General features: G+C 41.1%; 1 protein-coding gene across 1 annotated transcript; it reads right to left on the reverse strand.

The window, feature by feature from the left end:
- Positions 1-6,636: 6,636 nt before the first annotated feature.
- On the reverse strand, positions 6,637-21,691 carry LOC126161839 (protein takeout-like). Its single transcript, XM_049917945.1, has 6 exons — positions 21,568-21,691; positions 15,949-16,041; positions 12,057-12,201; positions 11,350-11,483; positions 9,400-9,549; positions 6,637-6,809 (listed from the first exon to the last, which is right to left on the reverse strand). Exons 1-6 carry the CDS (start codon positions 21,632-21,634, stop codon positions 6,655-6,657), a joined length of 744 nt encoding a protein of 247 aa, XP_049773902.1. The 5' UTR covers positions 21,635-21,691; the 3' UTR covers positions 6,637-6,654.
- Positions 21,692-22,042: the final 351 nt, after the last annotated feature.

Below are 22,042 nucleotides of genomic sequence, written 5' to 3' on the forward strand. Positions count from 1 at the left end.
ACCCTGCACATAGTTCCCATAGAGCTGTTTCCAGATTCCAGTGTAATTTGCCATCGTTCTTTACGCGTAAGTATAATGAAGATTTTCGGAAACTGTAATTTTTGTCATGACAAAAGCGATTCAAGATGTTTTCACAGTTGTGGGAAACAGTGAGCCTGTTGGACGTTTCTTAGCAAACCATAGCATCCCGTCTTCTCGAACTTTTCCTGGCCTTTATCCTGTATCGTCACAAAGTCGGGAAGTTCGGATTTGTCAGTATTAGCAGTAGGTGGTTGCTATCGCCGTCTCTGTATATGCCCACTACTTCAAACGCAATAGTTGAGCCTATAGAAAAGACATCCTTGATGTTTATACATCTCTTTAAGCCAATACAGTAGGTGGTGAATCTTTCATAAAAGATGAAAACACGCGACCATGCAGCTGTCGTCTTATAGAAGAAAAATTCTATGGAGCCCACATAAATATTTTATTCCTCTATCTTTTTGCTGTATTCATTACATTTAGTAGTACATGTCCATATATTCAAATAATACACCTATCAGAACGTAAGTCTTTCAGTGTATTTGTGTATATATATCTTTGCTTTAAGAGGGCCTGTTTCCGACTATTGAAACTGAACAAAAGAGTGTACAGCGATAACAATGAGTACGCTGACTATTAACGTGATGGCTTAACTGGTGTGTTGGTTTCCGTGTTTAAAGACGCTGGTAAAAAACTTAAATTAATACGTGCACATAATCTATAAGAGCTGCAGAAAGGCAGTGATCAGTATTGAGTACATTGTGAAGCATGTGCTGTACTTGAATTGCTGAAGGAAGTGAGATAGTTTTCACATGTGGAACGGAAGCAAATCGGTCGGTCATTGGTGCAGTAATGCGTTGCACGATATCAAGTTCGAATTTTCAAAGGCTGTGCTTTGCTGTGAATCAACCTTGTGAATCAACCTTGAACAGTGCCATATTAGTCACTGAACTGAAACTGTTTCGTGGGTGCCACAGAATAGGACGTTGTATAAACGAATGTACTCTGTACATGCATCAGCGCCTCGTATCTCAGACTGTGCACAACATGGAGCTGCAATCGCACGAGATCAGGCTTATGACGAAGTTGCGATTGTACAAGAATCCTATCACCACCTGCAACATGTACTTATATAACGGATCTCGAGACCTTATTCACCACACAGACTCATCAGATACCGGCATCAGTCATTATCGCTACACTATCTCGGAATCCTCAAACGCCGTGAGGTGCAGCAAAAGTGAAGGTTTTTAAAAAAGATTGCTAATTAAAATCAGACTCGCAATTGAAAATGATTTATCTCTATTCTCTTTACATATAAAACGTTGTTCCAGTCGTAATGCAGTAATATGTCGTACTACAAGAGTGAGAGTGTAGTGTTTATTCCATATCCCTCCCCACAATTTTTTGATTCGGCGTATTTATAAAATATTACATACACACCCTCCCATTCACTCAGTACATTAGCTACGCTTAACATATTCTGATTTCTCATGTAGTAAGCAAATTTTATCTGAAGGGAACATATTTGGTAACCGCCATTATGTGGTATCGGATGAGCTCTTTTCTGTTTGGCAGTAAATGATAATTGCACCAAGTTTGCTTGATATAGGTGCAGAGGTTTAGGAGGATGGAACATCCATTTTTGTAATTTACAAGTACATTTGCGCCCCATAAATCCCAGCTACGTCCATTCCACAGACTATGCTGCTACTAATCAGACATTATGTTCAATACATTGGGCATTGACTTCTTGAACATATTATACTACTTAATGATCTCGCGTTTGAGACCCACTGGCCTGTTTACTAGACATCTGTCACTTTGTGTTTCGATCCTTTGCTGCCCTCTGACGTTGTAATGGAGTAGTGCGGTCGCAAGTCGGACACACTACGAAACGCTTCAGGTAAGTCATAATTACATACTAATTACTATGACATGCACATTTCCTGCTGCTCAAGAAACCGTATTACAAAGAACATAATTTTAATGGTTGAGATTAATTTAAGAGATATGACATTATGAATATAATGAAATATTCTACATACGCGGACTCGGTGGCAACATTTTTTACCCATTAACATGCAGTGAAGGCTATGGGATAATTGTTGTTTTCGACCAGTTACTCTATAACAACATTCATTGAATCAATAGCTCATTTCTCTTTTGCTACGTAACATACTGCATCATCGTCATTTATTGTATTAACGGGCCTTTAAGGCACACTACAAAAGGAAGAAAAGTCAGCACATTACAGAGAAATTATAAAAGAACAATAAAAATTAAGTTAGTCAGTTACAACAGGGGAGATAGGTACTGCAACTTCATCTTGTAGCACTATCGGTTCTACTTATTTGAGGATTGTTAATACTCGATCGTTCCATCGCGTACTTGGACGCCCGCCTGGGCGTCTGCGTTTCCCAGGTGGTTGAGGGTGGCTGAGAATTGAGGACCCGGTATGGAAGGTAACTACCAGCTCGAAGGGCGTGGCCAAACCACTGTACCCTCTTCTGCCCTAGTATTCGGCCAACGAGTGGCGTGGCTTTCCAAACCAGTGGTACAGGTCTACTTTTGTTCTTCGTTCCCAGTTACCTACGTTGGTGATGTAGACGGGTCCGTAGGTCTTTCAAAATACCTTCCTCTCGAAGGCACCGACTGCTTCTTCAGTTGTTGTCACCCCGATCTCACAAACAGCATAAAAGTAACACCTATGCAAGTGTTATCTACAGCTGGATTTTATCCATCTGTCATATCAGTAGTGACTTGAATAAATTGTTCAGGCTTAGAACATGAGATTAGCATTTATTATTCATTGATTCACTACTGCCGGTCTCTGTGGTCAAGCGGTTCTAGGCGCTTCAGTCCGGAACCACGCGGCTGCTACGGTCGCAGGTTCGAATACTGCCTCGGGCATGGATGTATGTGCTGTCCTTAGATTAGTTAGGTTTAAGTAGTTCTAAGTCTAGGTGATTGATGACCTCAGATGTTAAGTCCCATAGTGCTTAGAGCCATTTGAACCAAGCCATTTGATTCACTTATTTAGTCAATTAACTTTTATTAGTCAGTATGGAGCCCAGGAAATTGAATTCTTGAACTCTTTCAGAGGTGTGCCCTTCTACAACAGTGGCAGGATGGAGAGCCTGACGACACGATACAAGGAGATATTTAGCTTTATCATTATTCATCACTAGTCCAATTTTCTCCACGGTGAGGGTAAATCGGAAAGTATCAGATCAACCTTGCTCCGGAATGGCACCAGGTATCACAAAATCGTCAGCAAATGACAAGATTGTGTCTGCTCCTACCATGTCCGTTTCTCTGATTCGACCAGTGTCATGGCTGGCTTTCTCAAAGGCTAAGCTGATGAGTATTGGCGCCAATGGATCACCTTGCCTCAATCCATCTCGAATACTGAATGATGGCGATCGTTGGTTCCTGGACGGTACTTCACAAGTTGACTGAGACTAGCAAGCTGCAATTAGTCGGACGTATTTCGATGGGGTGTCAAACTCCTCTAACATTTTCCATAATATGGAGCTGTGAATGCTGTCCCTATGTTTGTCGACTATCAATGAAGGAGAGATGTAATTCCCTATCGAACTAGCAAAATTTTTCTATGTGCTGCCTGAAGGTCAATATATTGTCATGAGACGACACTGGTAGGGACCTACCGTTCCATCAGCCAGGGGTTTCATGCTCTTTAACAGCAGCGTCGTAGAGACTTTATAACAAGTTTCAAGTAATGAAATACCTCGTTATTTGGATATTTGTATAGCACTACTCTTCTTGAACCTTCCGTTCTTCAGAAATTATTTCTACCGTCAAGTAATGGGCACCACCCTTCTTGGAGATGAGAAATATATTTTCTCCCTTTCACTTTTTATGAACTATTTCTGCTGTCTAAATGGTAGATATTAACAGCTTCAAAACATCCATTAGTGTTGCACCTTCAAAATGGAGCATCCCAGCTGTGATACCACTGTCTCCTGAAGCTTTGTTGTTCCTGAGGGCCTGTACCTCAACACTGATTAATTCCTTCGATGGTTCAAGGGCTTCCACTCTATGAAACAGGGTCCGCATCTTTGTTGTCGGCGCTGTTGGAATGCCGTGATTCAGTAAGGTTTCAAAACGCTTGTAAAGAGATTTGCCTGCTGCAATGGTGACACCACATCACCAGCCTCATTCATTAGAACAGAAGTATGTTGTCGGTCTCTGACAAACCTTGTGGCCCTGAAAAAGGAGCGTGACGACTTTGATTCTTCGGGAGCTATCAGTAGACTTTTGTGATGTTCCCGCTCCTACTTCCTTTATGAGCTAATCTGTCTTGCTTCGTAATATGCTACCCTTGGATTTTGCGAAGATTGTTCCAGCCATTTTAGTCTCTTTACGGATCTGCTCTCTACAGATTTCCGACATTCTTCATAGAATTATGGATGACAAACAAGCCCTTCTTTTGCACTAACTAATAATGCATTCTGTAACGTTAACCATGCACCTTCTACTTTGTTAAGATCCTCTGAAGTGGTGATTTACACTAATAAAATCTTTCATGGACCTTGTCCTGTAATTTGCGTTCTACTCTATGACATTTCTATTAACAACATATGGTAGTTGCTTAACAATTAGTTTTATTTACAGGTCACAGAAAGCTGAGTCACGCAACAAATGCAGACATTGTCAAGGAGATCCTGGACTTGCCAGCAGCGAGATCTGTCTGATGCTAAAATAGTATGCCAATGATGAACAAGATGGGTGGAGAAGATTTGCTTGATCAGCTGATTGGACTCTACAGATTCTTTTTTATATTTAGCAAATGGACTCTAACAACGGCATTGCCGCAATGGTAACGCCTGTTTCCGTCAGATCACCGAAGTTAGCGCTGTGGGGCTGGGTAGCGCTTGGATGGGTGACCATTCGGTCTGCCGAGCGCTGTTGTCAAGCGGGGTGCACTCAGCCCTTTGAGGCATACTGAGGAGCTACTTGACTGAGAAGTACCGGCTCCGGTCTTGGAAACTGACATATGGCCGGGAGAGCGGTGTGCTGACCACATGCCTCTCCATAGCTGCATCCAGTGACGCCTATGAGGTGAGGATGACACAACGGCCGGTCGGTACCCTTCGGCCTTCATAGCCTGTTTGGGAGGAGTTTAGTTTAGTTTTATATTGACTCTAAGAATACTGGTGTAAGTTACTGTTTTGGCTTTAGTTAACAGCTAGTTGTAATATCGAGAGTATTGTCCACTGAAGTCGATTTGTTGTATTTTCGAATGTTTGAAGCTAAAAGTCTTGTGATATAAGGGGAAAATGGAAAAAAAGTAGAAGAGCCAGGCCTAGCAACGAAGAAGCTGAAAAAACCTTTCTACAGAAAATATCCGAAGAAGACAGGCGACCTCCACCATATATACCATACGATGCTATCTCCCACGGTAGATCACCACAATGCTGTAGGTAGAGGTATAAACGACCCCTGTCAAAGAAAATAAAAAATACTATGTTCAAAATGTGATATTCACCTTTGCCTAGAGAAGGATGTAAATTGCTTTCTGGTTTTCCAGATGAATTTACCAAAATCAGTTGTATCTAAATGCACCACCTGCATATTGTTCTTTATATGATATCAGTATGAACATACTTTATACCATTTTTACGTATCTGAGACCGTTACTGTTGCGTACGAGTGTTTAATGACGTATTTTGTAAAAAAAATCACTTTTAGCACGGCTTTCCATAGTAAGCGATTCTGTAAAAAGTGTTAATTATCAGTAGCTTATTTTTCGTCCTCAAATACCTCCCAGATACGATGTTCAAAATATTTGACGATGAATTTTTTAAGGCAAATATGACAAATTTTAATTTTTCTCAAATGTGACATGAATATCTCCATAGGAACGTGGTAAAGTGCAATTTTTTTTCAGTTTTCAAAATAATTCAGTACTGAAATGATCTTGGGAAGTGTTTTGCTAACCGCAGTCCTTCGCCACAGAATCTTGGCGGGACGAGAACATCTTCGCATGGAAAACGCCACGGACATCATGTGTTGATCGTATTTACTGTCGTTAATAGCATCAAAGTGTTACACTTTTTGCCTTAGTTTCATCAGTATCAACATCCAGGCTTCCAAACTTATTTTTGTGTTTCATACTGGATTTGATGCCCAAGCTGTTTTTCTTCTGCGTCTCGCTACCTTCTTCAGTAAATAGTAATAATTCACTTGGTTTTTGGAAAACTGGTGGAAAGGCCAATAAATTAATTTCAGCGTTTGATTGTCGGAAAAATCGAAACAAAAGCTTTCTTTTAAAATTAATGCTCTTCATTCCTATGGCGAGACAAAAGTTTAGCTGAAAGCGTGGGTTCGAAAAACAATTTCGTGGTCTTCATCTGATAAGCACAATAAATTTCACACTGTACTTTGAAAATGGTCCTTACAGTTCAATTCCTTTGTGTGTTCATAATTTCGCTCATTGTAAGAATATGTTTCTTCTTCACACTCAACTGCATCAGATTTCATGGGCTGAGGACAGTCTTAGAATACATCTACAGTAACAGGATAATTGTCAGCTTAAAATATTACACTAAATTGTGTGAAGGAAATTTAAGAAAAAAATAGTCCGAGAAATATGATAAATATAGTTTATTAATTTTTAGGGAACAGGTCATCATAGGTGAAATGTGATGTAATGTTGTTGGCGATTCCAAGCAAAACTTCTGCTATCGTCTGCTCGGCAATGGGTTTGATGGTCGGCCAGAACTCCCCGGAATTCTCGTTCAGCGCCTGGTTTGTGGCTTCACCTAAACAGAATCATACAATTACTTTTCAGTTCGTACAAACTCTATCCCTATATGTGTGGTGAAAAAGAGGAGTTTATCAATAGTGAATTTACAAACATGGGTAAAAGGAGCGAGAGGTCTTATGAGATTGCTGATGCAATTGGTGGATTTCTCGCACATGCTCATTATGTAATTACTAGTACTCTAATTATTTTATAACATTACTGTTATCATGAACAGATTCCATGCTAATCATCTCTTCATTAAACTGCACTTTCCCACATTGTGGAACGAACACTTTCTTTTCGTTAATGGATATTTCAGATGAAAATCGGATAACAGCATGTTTCAGCATAACATACCAAGAGCTTCCATCGTCGGCGGTTTCAAGTATCGTGCTTTATGACACATTACAAAATTATTAACTTCCCGTAAAATGGGTCTAAATTCTTGAAAGGGCGTTATATTTCACCTATGGGTGTTAAAGGTTTCTTTTTTCTGTTGCTGTTTCTGAGTTTAGTCAATTATCAAGTACAAATAATTGATGTCACGTCAGGGAACAGTTATATGCTATAAATAATGGTGATGTTGACTAGTTAGTCTCTGAGGTGTACAAGTCCCTCTTTGTTCTCTCTGTTACTCCTTACAGTCGCATTTGTAACTCAATCTACCTGAGAATTAACGTAAGTGATGTAATTATGTTAATGTGGTCACGTCTGTCGCTTCCATTGGGGTAAAGTGGGAAATAAATAAACCACAACTTATAAGCAGTATCTATGCCATGACATGACACAATTCGTTTGTGCTTTATAATGGTGTAAACGCAGAAATTGCAGCACCATAAATATGATCCTTAACAGTTGTAAGCAAAATATGACTTCCTTTCAGGAAGTTATAACGTTAGCATTTGCTATTGTTGTGATAGAGCACAAACATCGCTCTGTCTCACATTGGCGTCTTTAGCATAGCGCATCGCACATTCACCTTCACTGATGATACTCAGGAGAAAAGACAGGAATCGAACAAAAAACGAACTTCACTGCTTCCGTTCGTGAGTCATACGTGCGTTTGCTGACACACAACCAGAGAGAGTGGATAATTATAGTTCCCACGAAGCAGCTGCCATCTAGCGTGCAATTAAGACTCCTTTGTTTGCACTTCCGCTGGAGTTATAGCAGAGAGCTTGGCGAAGCAGTTATAAGAGCAGCAGCCAAGAGCCGGAACCAAACCGCGGTTTTGGCATTGCGGCTCAGATACTGCACGTTTCCCCCAGTTGCCCCAAATGAATGTTTGCTGAGGCATTACTCTGTGACGCCGTTTCAAATCTGCTTGGCAGAATGAATCCCTCGGCACTTGGTAGACCAGAAATTTAAAAACGGAACGAGGTGGCGTCACTATCGGCACACAGGACTCGTATTCTGAGAACGGTGGTTCAAATCCCTGACCAGCCACCAAGATTTAGGCTTCCGTGATCTTACTGAATCGCTTAAGGCAAGTTCTGGGATGGATCTAGGCCGATTTCAAATCCATGCCTCGCCCAACCCGAATTTCTGCCTCATCGCTAATGACCATTTCGTGATGGAATGATAAGGCCTTATCTGAACCTTAAGGTTTCGAAACCAGACAAAAAATTTTAATCGCAGGTGGAAACTAAAAGTAAGAGTGTCTTCCATTGATTAAGTGATTTTCTCTATATATTGTAAACTGTACCCCCGCCAAATGGAAACTGTGCGAACCTCGGAGTAGGAAAAAGCTATATATTCATTTGATAGGAACGAACATCCACTACGATATCGGTCTCGTTCTCTCCATACCTAAAACAGCTACAGTATCAAAATTACTTACGTCGCTTCACCCTGCGGTAAGAAACAAATAAATAAATCTTACAGATAAATCTACTCCCTAAACGTTTCAGATGCTCACTCGTGAATTGTAATATCGATTTCCTTCTCCCAACACGTACACTTTTGAGATTTCGAGCTTTCCGTGTGAAACTTTGCATGTTTTATAATGCTCTGAGTGAGTGTTGCCGATTAAAATATTTCGAACAGTAATCTTCTGTGCAAAATCGATGTGTCCACAAATTTCTTAAAAAAAATCTTCTCCATCAGATCATTTTATCCGCAGGTTACGTTGTTCCATAGTTTTGTTTGCCTTCTATTCTCTCCCCGATTTTTTCGCCAACTTGTTTTGCAGTGTAGGATTGCCACAAAAATGCTATTCCTCATGAAATGATAGCATTTTTCACTGGCCCTTTGCCAACCGTGCTTTCCGTCTGACATCGAAATAAATCCTTAAGTACACGATACATTCAAGAAAGAACATCGGATTGCTACATCTCTTAAACGCGTTTCGTTAATTATTTTATGAACAAGAGTAGATTTAAAAGAACTATCTTTATATAATTCTGTATCGTTCTCTCTGATAGTTTTGATGTAACTACATTTCATAGTAAGTTTCGGCTTATCCAGTTTTATAGATGTTCCCCACCTTTTCCTTTGCTATACGTTGTCGTGTATTTGACTACAAATTTATTGCAGTTACATAAAATTCGCTGACGATCACGACATAAAAGGGAAGTAAAATGGTATCAAATAATTGTCGTACTTACCCAGTACTTTGTCTCCATTAAAGAGCCCTTCCAAATGGACCTGTACGTGTTTCACATCAATAGAAACTTCAGTGTTGTAGAAGTACAGGTAAGGAGACCCGTTTTTCTTCACGAGCTGACCTTTCAGAACAACATCGCCGCTGCACTCAGCTGCAATAAAGGAGGTGTAAATTATAACTAAACAAACTAAACCATATTAGCAAAGATAATAATTACAATGTCAACATATCGTTGAAAGGAACTTTATATAAATTAAAGTTCTTCACGATTTATTGGTGTTACGTTGTGGAAGTCTACTGAACAAATTTTTAGTTTTTTGTCTTCGGTAAAATGAGTCACTTTATAAATATTTAAAAACTTATCAGCTACCATCTTTGACGTATCTAGTGAATCTGTAAATGATTAAATAGAAGGAGACGAAGCTACCCTTTCCTTATCAATGACCGAAGGCATCGCCTTGTTGATGTTGCTGTCATCTCTTGTCCCTCTGCACCTGATTCAGCAGCTCGTAATTACTGGTGTTATCTCCGTTCAATACAGTTGGCTCGCTATATGAGGTGCTATGCCTCTCTCTTACTTTACTACTATGTTCTTTTTCTTAAAAGACGTTTGTTACGAAGTCCTTAAGTAATATTTGGGGTTCGTTTCTTCAGTATTCATATTCTGTTTGGTATCAAAGAACGTCCTTCGTTCTTTTAGTTTTCCCATTTGATTTTCCTTCAGCCAGTGGTGCTACTGTCGTTGTCCTCTATATCCACATCTCTACTGACACGTTTCTTTTTCCTTTCTTGTTTCTTTAGAGTCCATCGTTCAGAACATCTACTGAAACCCAGCAAGCAAATATTTCTGTAAATTAATTAATTCCACACGAAGGCAGTGTCCTTGTGGTTTGAGACCTTGGTACAAAGTCTGACAACAGCTCAAAGTACATCCAATTTCTAAGAACGCATCCATGCTTTCGAAATGTTTCTCATAATATGGACATCAGTGTTTCGAATTTCGTCAAGCTTTCACCGTGAATGTTTAGTCATTATGTTTTGGTTCCCCCATGTCACGAGTAAAACTAGTATTATTAGAAGGAACATCAATCATTTTTGTACAATAGTGCGATATTGTGCGTATGTGCTCGTGATACGAGTAATAACATTAGAGAATATTGTCGCGTCATATACGAGTACATTCGGCAGTGGTAGAAAAAGTATTGTTCCTGTCTGTTTGTGGAGCGCAAAAATTTGCATGCAGTGAACGTGAACTAACTCAACAGTTGTGTGCCCATCAGCTGGTGAAACATGTTATGTTAAGAAAGTACTTTAATCAGAAAAGTAACTTGGACTTAAAGAAACAACAGAAAGACCCTGGAAAACGACGGCTAAATCTTTTATGCTATGTGTCGCACAACGCCATCAAATTCTAACGACTACATCGCACAGAATACGATCTCAGATAAATTTCGTCTCATTTCACATAACAGTTTGTGAAACCGTAGCCTGCTGTCGACTTGTGTCAGTTCAGTAAATTGGTTTTAGCACTCTACTCACATTTACTTGACACCTTCGTGTTCAACACATGTTTCTAAATCGTTTAACATGACCATTTCAGTCTCAAAATATGGAATATCTTTGAAGTGACAGAGTTAAATTCCAGTGTTTGTTCTGTTGGTACTTGATGACTTTACGGCTTCAGTATCGACATACACTCATCCGAAACGGTAATGAGCTAGCGCTGTGTACTAAACATCTTTCTACAAATGTCATTTCTCTGTACTCCTCTGCCTCAGGAAGAGACTGCACGTAAAGAGTGTCCTACACATATACCAGGTCACATGCTGCAACAACCTGACAACAGGATCCTTGCCCTCTCACGTGCGCAGTATGTTATTTAAAGATCACTTCAGGGATACCAAATGCAAGGGTTGGTGAACTTAAGGGAAATGGGATGTTGGAAACTTACTTGCGTTCGCAGTTAGTGGTCCTCTTCCCTTCAGCGTGATCGACAACAGCTTGGCATCGACGTCGTAGTCAGCTTCGAAGTACAGGCTGGGAATTTTTATCGCTGCGGAAAACTCGTGCTTCGGTATATCAGCTCTGTAAAATATTTGTACTATTTTAATGTCTTGCGTTTCAAAGACCATGAATGAAAATGAAAAAGCCTTTAATTTTTATTTATGGGACACACATAAATATCTGGACCTTACATAGACAATGAATTGCTTAACTGCATTCATAAAGAAGTAATCTATGAGGTCGTCTCACAAGGAGTTTTTTACAGTGAAATTGCATTTATCTTTGTGTTTATCTTCGTTATGTTGATAATGTAAATGAAACTATTTGTGCCAAGACCAAAAAGATCTCTAGAAAGACTTTAAAGGGCTAAGACTATTATAGAAAGGACTCAGATACATATTCAAAATCTTCCCAGAGTGTATTAAATATCTTAGAGGTGATGCAGGGGTAATTTAGAAACGAATTAAATAACTTGTTGTTGGGCAACTTTCTGTAACCCTTTGGGAAAAAGTACGAGAGTATTATCAGAAACGTACAGTTTACAATTTAGCATTTGTGATGCCAGTTAAGGTTTCAACAATAAAGGATACTAGCTGAATGTGTCAAATTTGTACAGAACGTACGACTAGGAAAGCTATTAGACTGAAAACGCACGTGATGCTGGTGATAGTGAAGTGGCTGGCCCCGTGGATTCTGACGTTGGTGCCCACCGCTCGGATGTTCTGTCCCTGGTTGGGGCTGATGGTCAGCTGGGGGATGTACAGGGGCTCCAGTTTGGGCACGTCCAGCTCCGGGATCCCTGTAACACGCAGCCACACCCATCTCTTTTCTGTTGTCACTTAAAACTAACTAAAATACAAAGAAATACTTCCAAATTACAGCTGCTTGCTTTGTGAGAAGCAGACAGCCGTTATAAATAGTTTCGCATTTTATGTACACTGATCAGTCAGAACATAATGACCATCGAACTACTGTCGATATAAATCACTCTAGGCGATAGCAGCGACCCCTGAAGAGGAATGACTGCTAGTGAGCGTGCTGTCCGTGTGTAGAATGGGGAAGACGCGCGATCTGTCTGAGTTTGACCGAGGGCTCATTGCGATGGCCAGGAAGCTCGGCACGAACATTTTGGAAACTGCACGACTTGTCGGGTGTTCAATGGTGAGTGTCTTAAACACGTGGCGAAACCATTAAAGATGTCGGACGTCGTAGGCTGGACAGACTGCTGAAACAGGACAGGCGGCGAACTGTGGCGGAACTAACATAGACTTCAATGCTGGGCAGAGTACAGTGCACAGAACATGCCTAGCGATGGGCCTCCGCAGTCGAAGACCCAGGCGAGTGCCAATGTTAACACCACGACATCGGCAACTATGACTGAAATGGGCACGTGACCATCGGCACTGGACGCTGGCGCAGTGCGTTGCATGGTCCGATGAATCCCGACACCTTCTTCATCACGCCGATGGAAGAGCGCGAATCTGTCGTCTTCTAGGGAACAGCTCCTTGACACCTGTACTGCGGGACGCCCACAAACTGGCGGCAACTCCATTATGATCTGGGGAACATTCACATGGGCATCCACGGATCAGATGGAGCTCGTGCAAGGCACCATGACGGGCTAGGAGTATCGTCCATTGGTTGCAGACAACGTACTCCCCTTCATGACGATCACGTTTTCCGACGACAGTGGCATTTTTCAATAATATAAATAAAGAACAGATACCATCTTAGTATATATATAGTTAAGGCACACCGGCCACTTGACCATCTTCTTCCTCTGTGCGAATGCACAAACAGTGCCCGAACTCTTACGGGAATCGGCAACGCGCCGCGAGTAATGAGTATAATGGGTGGGGGTACTACGAATGTAGTGCGGGACAATACGTTGAGACTGTGGGTTTCGCGGGAGGCGTGCCAGAGATAAATCCCTGCAGTCGTGATATGTGTCCTCGGCGGCTCAGATGGATAGAGCGTCTGTCGTGCAAGCAGGAGATCCCGGGTTCGAGTCCCGGTCGGGGCACACATTTTCATCTGTCCCCGTTGACGTGTGTGAACGCCTGTAAGCAGCTAAGGGTGATCATTTCATTGTAATTTTTCAATAAGATAATGCGCCTTGTCACAATGCCAGAAGCGTGATGGAGTGGTTCGAGTAAAAGACTGGCGAGTTCCTGTTAATGTGCTGCCTCCACAACTCGCCAGATCTGAACCCGACCGAACACATCTGTGGTATTATTGAACGTGTCGTCAGAGTTCATCGCCCCCTTCCCCGCAATTCACAGGATTTAGATGACTTGTATGTGCAGATGTGGTGCCAACTCTCTCCAGAGACCTACCAAGGACTCATTGCTTCCATGCCACGACGCGCTGCCGCTGTTATCCGTGCCAGAGTTGGATATACCGGCTATTGGGCAGGTAGTCATAATGTTCTGGATGATCAGTGTACAAAAACCAATGGGCAAAAATTTATAACCTATTTTTCTGAAGCCAACGACAACTTCTGTTAGCAGACGAGACACCGCTCTCCGCACATGAAGTAACAAGACCTCCAATGCGAGGACGAGACACGTTGACCGCTATGTAAGCAGTGCGGGCGGGTAAACATGGGAAGTGTTTGCACCCGTAGTTCCCGCATTCTCTAGCTAAGCGCTTCTGAAGAAGAGCCCGTTAAATTTCCTCAGCAACTGACACATGGAAACCTGTTGCAGCTGTGTTACACGTGTTGCATAAAACTTTTTAACACGTCTAGATTCCTGCGATTGTTATGAAGTGACTGGTTACAACCGTTAAATTAGATCATCTTCAGGCGGTGCTATAGTTGTCGCAGTAGCTCGCCACATTTGTCTAATCAGAACTTGCCATACTGAAGTAAGGCTTGTGGTTTAAACTGGATGCGTTGTAACAATTATAGCGATCTTGGCGCACTATGCATTAAACTCACCTAGCGCTCTCCTAAAATTAGGTATGTTAAATATCTTGTGTTACAAGTGGTGTTCAATCGAGCGAAGAATCAGAGCATATGACCTAGTCGTAATCGGTCTAAAATTAGAAGAACGATTGGTTTCTAGACTGATTAGACGGTATACTGAAAATAAGTAAACTTTATCAAATAGCCCTGCAACTTTTCTGTAGTACATCAGTATTCTTCCTTTTCTAGACTTTAAGTGACACATGGGGCAGAGATCTGCTTCTCGGAGCCATTTCATTTCGCCGCAGTGCTTGACGATGATACAGTGAAACCGTTTATCGCATTCTTAGTTCCGTTTACAGTTCGCGTTCAATGATACACATGCTTATTGTGTACATTCTATAGTCACTGCACGAGCTCAAAAAATAATGTTAGTTTACGCTGAGATTTACTGGTTGTATCTTGAATTTTAAAGTCTCAAAAAATTTATTTTGTGCTATTCTTCGTCAAATTATTTAAAATACCGTAAGGATGTCATTTGTTGTAGCCAATTACCCTGGCCCTAGACATGACGAGAGACCCGATCTGTGGCCGACCTTCTGTAAACGAGGTTTCTGCCAGTCGAACCTACAGCGTGATTCCGTGATGATGTTACAAACTTTCTGGTATCACGGAGAAGGGTAAACGTATCAATTTGAAGTAAAAGACGCTGGTTTGGAAACGACCGACTCGAAAGTTACAAACAAAGATCGTTCTGATACCTCTGACAGTGGACCCTTCTTCTGCAAGCTCTTTGCTTTACTTGTTTTGGAATGAGGTGTGTGGACCAAAAACAGAAAAAATGTGAAGTGAACACTGACTATAAAGTGTGTACCCAGAACACTTGTTCATATTTGCTACTGTGAAACACATCTCTTCTACCGAACAAGTATTCATTTTAGAGTCCATGTTCACTACACATTTTTTCTTGTTTTGGACCATATTACATCCTCCCAAAATGTGGAAAGCAAAGAGCTTGCAGTATAACAGGTCCGCTTTCAGAGGTACCAGAACAATTTTCATTTATTTATTTCTACTCGGTCGTTTCTGGACGATGGTCCCTTGCCCCAGCTTGATACATTTACCCTCCTACATCATCCCTGAAAGTCTGTAACATCATCAAGGAATCATCCTGCATATTTGATTGCTACAGACTTTCGACTGGTACGAATGTTCAGCTATTCCAAGAACCACGGATTTATTAAAACATACTCGCATACCTCAAACTGCAAAGTAATTCAATTATTTCTGCAATATTTGAAGATACTTTTTCAAGAATAAGAGGCAGCGGTTGTAAGGACTCGCGTAGTTCTACGGGGCCAGAGTAAAATTAGAGCAAGAACCGAAGCTCTGTTCACGTTTGAGATTTCGTACGCTACAAAATACTACTACGTCCGATAATTCTAACGTCAAGGGTCTGTCTCTGTTTATCAGATGACCATGTACGAACAGTAAGCCACTGTGAGTCACGAACACGTGCGATGCAGGGGTAATTTAGAAACTCCTAGCCTGTGGAGTACGGCAGCAGCTTGAAGGGCCTTAGCCGGCACACAGCAGCAGAACATAGGGAAGGCTGCCCTTGCAGTCAGTGTTACTTACCCTCCGCCAGCTTTGGCTTCAGCTTTTCCACTGCATTCTTGATGCAGTTGTTTATGTCTGGGTCATTCCTTTTGCAGACAGGGATGTAGCTGGCTGCAATAAAAAAGAACAAAAACATTATAAACGATACTTCATTCATTTTACAGTTAATAATATAACTCCCTCCTTGATTACTGTAAGTAACAGTGGTGTTGTTTCTAACTCTGTCACATACATAATCAGCCTTGCTAGTACACTTCGATAAAGATGTTAGTGCGCTACAGTATTTATAACTGTATTTGACGTTCTTCTCACTTTCCTCATTTTTTTCCGTGTTCATTTTAGAAGTATCCGAAAAGACCGCAACGCAACGTATCGGTTTATTGTATTGTCAGCCACAAAACTGCTCTCTAGCCTCACTTCAGATTCCAGTGGCTATGCAATTGCTTTAACTTTTTCGTTTCTTTTTAAAGTAACTTATTGCCTTTAGGGCACTATATCTGCCCATGGAAACTTACACGAGGTGGTCTAATTACAATATTTATTTATGTTCAAGAACTTTTTTTGTTCAGTTAAGTAAGTTTAATAACGTGTGTCTGAGAGTGGTACTTGAAACCGAGAGAAGGCTACAATTTGAGGAAATAAACCTTCCACAGCTACACCTATTCTAATACTCATTTTGCCACGGCCAGTTTCAAGGCTAAGGCTTCATTATCAGATGGCCTCGCTCGTTGGAACCAAAAAATAAGCTGCCATCGCGATATCTGGCGTTGCAGAAGTAAATCATACCTGACGCCATGCATTCATATCTTAATTTTTAATTACTTTTATACTTTTATTACTATTTTTTTAATTTAATCCCTAAATAAAGACTCAGAAGAACATCTCTAAAAGAAAGTGAAGATCACAAAAAAAGTGGTTAAGAAGTAATCTTGCGAATAGAAAGAATTTGAGATGAGGAGGAGGGTGTTAAACCCTGTCTGTTTCCCCGTTCAAATTCTGTTTGGGCAAATTTCGGAATTGTTCTTCTCAACAAAACCACAGCCAACTTCCTGACCGGTATCCGACCATCTCAGCTAGCGATCCATCGCCAACCACCTCGACGTCAACGACTCTACGTTTCCTATCCTGTTTTCTTGATTCAAGAAAATTATTCTCCTGGATTGGTATGAAAAATGGTTGACATAAGTAAATAAATTGTGAAAAGTTGGGTGGTTGCATCGATCTATTCCAACGAGGCAGTGAATATCCTATTTCAAACTACTATCGAAAGAGTTCATTTGTAACCGAAGTCATCTCCTTTTACTTATCGCACCTAAACATGATTATATAATGTGCACTAAAGATCCCTCATTTCGGTTCAGAACGTAGGAAATGTTCTCGAGAGAGTTAAGGAAGCTAAGTTGGCGACGCAGCTAAGTCCTGAGAGGCCCCTGACCTGGCGATTCCACGATCTTCCGGGTACCTGCGACTTCGTGACCCTGAGCGGGGGACTCCACGCCAGAGTGCTCTCGAGCCGCCTGACACCACTCGACTGTGCTGTGGAAAACAGCCGCTCTAGCTGCAACTTGGCGCCTCTCCCCCTCTCGACACTACTGCGCATAGGCAGGCCGAAGAGTTGGTTAGTTTCACGGGAAGCCTGTCTTTCACGAAAAAGAAAGACCGCTCTTCCTCCAACGAGATTTCTTGGTAGTTTATTTCAGAGAATGTCGATTGCAGTCATCATGTTGAGTGTCCTTTTCTGCTCTCGGAGAAAGAGGTGTGCCCTGTAGAATGAATAATGTGATTTCTTTGATGGTCTTCATGCAAATGTTTACTATGATTTGACATTTCGTTCGCATATTTTCTTGCTGTACATGTGTCTAAGGTGGTGTGTAACACAGGCTGACGAAAGCATTGATAGCAGCGGAACCTGGAAGTGGCATAATACCAAGCAACGTTAGAAAAATGTAATCAAGTTTGTTGTATACAAGCACGATTCTTCTTCGCTGCAGTATAAAATGCGTGCAATGTTTTCTTTTTATTTTCAGTGCTTTCGTTATTACCGTATCAGCTCACTACAGTTTCTTAGGCCATCATTCCCAGCTGAGAAATCCAAGGGCGTCTCGGCCCAGCCTCCGATTGAACTTAAGTATGCGTGAAGCTTATGTAGATTTTTTTGTTTATCCTGTAACGCTACAAAACTATAATACTGACTCGATGTATTAATAAATAGTAGTACTGCAAGACTATTTGTTCCCTAAATATAAATGAATTAATATCAAACTATAACAGCAGATTCTCGCCATGTGCATTGCCCGGTTAATTGACAGCCTTGCGTATAAACAGGGTACTTTTGTGTAGTCAAGAATTCTATTGCAGTTAATGAATGACGTTGGTCTAGATACATCCGATAGTTATTGAACGCATGCAGGTGTAATTTATGTCTTTTTTACATACCTAAGGATGCTACTAGCTTTATTAAAGTGGCGTAGATTTATTGTGCCAAATCATGATTTTTTTTTAAATTGGCGGATCCGTTTTGTATATTCCTAATACGACCCAAATGAGAATAAAAATTCGTTCTACGGAATTACCTTAGAAATATTTATTTATTCTGTGTCATATATTCTATACTTTTATTACATTCTACACACAATTCTTGACTGTGATTATTTAGGAGTTTATGGCACTCAATTTAGGTAATGTTCACGTTTTCGTAAACTTTCACGAAGCACATGTTATTAATTAGAGATGCAGAGCACCATAATAAGAAAGTCAATAAAAAACAGTTCGTTATAGGAAAAACAAAAAATTTTTTATTAACCTTACCATGCCTTTTTTAAGTGATAGCTATAACAACATAAATTACTTAAAGATCATTTTAAGAAGGAATACATTCTGTTCTGGAAAAAAAAACAAAAGGCTAGACTACTACAGGACTGTGGGTTCAGGCAAACAGAAAATCGTTTTATTCTACTGTTCATATGTAACTTCCGCAATCATCGGATGTTAACATTTACTTTCCAAAAGTATTTTTTTCCCTCTACACATTAATCTATAAGCCATCTTTGACGCAAGAAAGAAAGATGTAATTGGCGTATGTATTCACTAATATTATAATTCTTTCCTCGCGATAGAAATCCTACAGACAGAGAAAGTTTCGTTGTCTCACAGCTAGAAATGCAGCATGTACATTTTTGACAATGCGTCAATTTTTCAGCAATACCTTCGCTAGTGAACAAACTACACGTATAGAGACCATGACTTAACATAAATTATATGTGGTAAAGCGCTAAGCGAATTCAATAATTCAAAAGGTAATTGTATCCTCATTTCTATATCAGTCCTGTACTACATTGAAACACGAATTGTGGCAAGGTAAGTTCACGGAATCAGTAGTAATAGCCAGAACTTCGAACCTTAGGTTAATACTGAAGGTGAAATCAGCGCGCGTGTAGTTTACGTCAGAACCGGTTCCCACGCGTTCAAGGCACCTACCTCGCGTCCTTAAAATCTCTAGGTCCAGACCAAACCGGCTGCTTGCTTCCGCAAATCATACTCCGTTTCTTTTCTTCTGGCGTTCCTTGGTGGTACAAGTCAAACATCTACTGATCCGTGCAAGTGAATTGCAGCTATATTGACACAAAAGGCCCGTCATATATTGTTATTGTATTATTAATGACATACTGAGATCGATATTTTTTTCTTCGAATGACTCTACGCTTTCTATGGTACTACATAGCGTGTGGTAGGGCAATATTAAGCGACGTATGGGTCAGCGAAATCAAACAATTACTTCTGGTGCAGGATGGCACTTGAAAAAAGAAAACATTCTTTATTTATATACACGAATTTGTAGTGACGTATCAGCTTGCGAGTACTGTACAGCTGCTCGCCATGTGATACTAGGGCTGCTGCGAACGCGACAGAGATTCTTACGTACTTAACAGTGTCTTTCTCTAGAATAACAGAGTTGTCTTCGGAGCATCATACGTCGCTCAGCTGGTCGCATTAAGTGTCATTCAAGTACTGACATAAATATTGCAATTCCACAGAAAATGTAGCTTCCAAACGTCCAATTTACAATACTGTAGAAGTAAGTTGAAGAAGTAGTAAGTAAACAAGAAAGATGTTGAAGAGTATTGCAAGAAAGGACGACCAGTATGGATTGAAGGAAATGCAGGAACAACAAAAGTGATGAGAATAAGCAAGAAGAAAGCGTAAGAGTCTTTGACGGAAAAAAGATAAAACAATTAAAATCTTTTCTGTACCTAGGAAGTTTAATGACATGGTATGAAAACTGTACAAAAAAGTGGGCAGTATATCTTTGGGAAAGACAGTATCTGAAAAGATGAAGCAGTTCCTAACAGCTAGACGATTGCCGATGGAGTTGAGGAAAAGATTTGTTAAATGTAGTGTCTAGAACGTACCGTTATACAGTAGTCAACCATGGACAGCTAAAATGACACAAGAAAGACATACAGAAAATTTTGAAATGTGGCTATAGAGAAGAATGCTTAACGTGAAGTGGGCTGACTGACGACCACGAAAATTCGAGAAATTTGAGCTAATACGGAGGCTTAGTGACAATCATTCTTCCCACGAACCATTCGTGAGTGGAAAAAGAAAGTGGGTATCACTTAGTTCCACCAGAAGTACCCTCCGCTATTCACTATTTAGTGGCTTGCGGGGTATGATATATGCAGATACATAGATACACCAGTGCTATTGAGTTTCTAAATTGTTACGTTTTAGATTATGAATTCACACTTTCTGTTGAGCTGGACTTTGACAAGCAAGTCTGAAAATAAGCTTGTGTAATTTCCACAAAGATCGTGTGAATTAAATTCTATCAGTAGTACAGGTGCGTGAATTATGCAGTAATATAATAGTAAAGAAATGTAGTTACCATATTGTGACTGGTCGTCTAGCGGATAGATGGCTAGACTTCAGCCATCGAAGTTGCAGGTTCAGTACTGTATAGAGACGGGAATGTTTCCTCGTTTGGGTCACTCCAGTACGGATCCACTCAGCCTGCGAGCAAGAGAATACCGGGGATCTTTCCCAGGGGTAAAAGGCAGGCTGGGTGATGGGCTCGCCATCCTCCCCCTCCTAGTGCCACGACGAAGAGAGGCTGTATGTATAGTCACACGCCACAAACGTTAGCTTTACTTCTTTTTGTTACTGTGCTAAGGGTCCAGATGCATACAGACAGAGGACAACACTAACAACCAAGAGAGCGCGTCACAGAAATGCTGGAAAGCCTGAACGGGCAGTCAGTTGAAGGTAAACGCCAGTTATGGCACGAAAGCCAACTTACAACACTGCAGGAACCAATACTGAGGAATCGAGGAATGGGCTGCAGGTCTATACGTATCGCTCCAGTATATACAACGAAGGTAAGATTATGTTCAATACAGTGCGTACACAGGAATTGTAGGCATCTTTACAGCGTTCCAAACGCTAAAGGAAAGGTAAGAAACACTCGTAGGTGGTTTTATGCGAAGTATCCTCCGCCATGAGTGGTTAGAAAAGTAGATGAAGATCTCTGAAGAGTTCAAATCACAATACGGGGTCGGTATTAATGTAGAGCCCCCCGTGGAGTTGGCTTCCACCAAGCGTGCTAATGTTTCGTGAGCAGAGAGCAGAGATACTCACGGATGCTGCCTGCGACGGCAACGGCGACAGCAGCGGCGAACGCCAGCAGGACTCGCACCGGGGCCATTGCGGTGGGCAGTACAGTGCAGAGCCGCGGCCGGCCGCCGCTTTATATTGCGCGCCACAAGGACACTCCAGCCCTGCTCCGCCAGCTTCCTCCCAGGCCGGCCCGGACCATCCCACAACACCCGCAAGACGCGTCACGCCGCGAAGCCCCTGTACCGCAGCAGCCGCCACAGGTAGGCACAACCACCTAATAATCCCTTTGCAGATCTCTATAACTTTTTATACATGTTGATTCAAAAGTACATACATATATTTCGGTGGCGTAATGCATGCATCAAGAAAGTAAAATGTTAAATAAAACTTTTGTCTCAAATTCTTTTTTTCGAGTTATGATCCATAATGTCATTTGTGTTAGGCATTACGCCACGGGCCAGTACAGGCTTGCATATTGACTGATTTTGCTTTGCAC

The sequence above is a fragment of the Schistocerca cancellata genome, chromosome 2, assembly GCF_023864275.1.
Source record: "Schistocerca cancellata isolate TAMUIC-IGC-003103 chromosome 2, iqSchCanc2.1, whole genome shotgun sequence".
Classification (NCBI taxonomy): domain Eukaryota; kingdom Metazoa; phylum Arthropoda; class Insecta; order Orthoptera; family Acrididae; genus Schistocerca; species Schistocerca cancellata.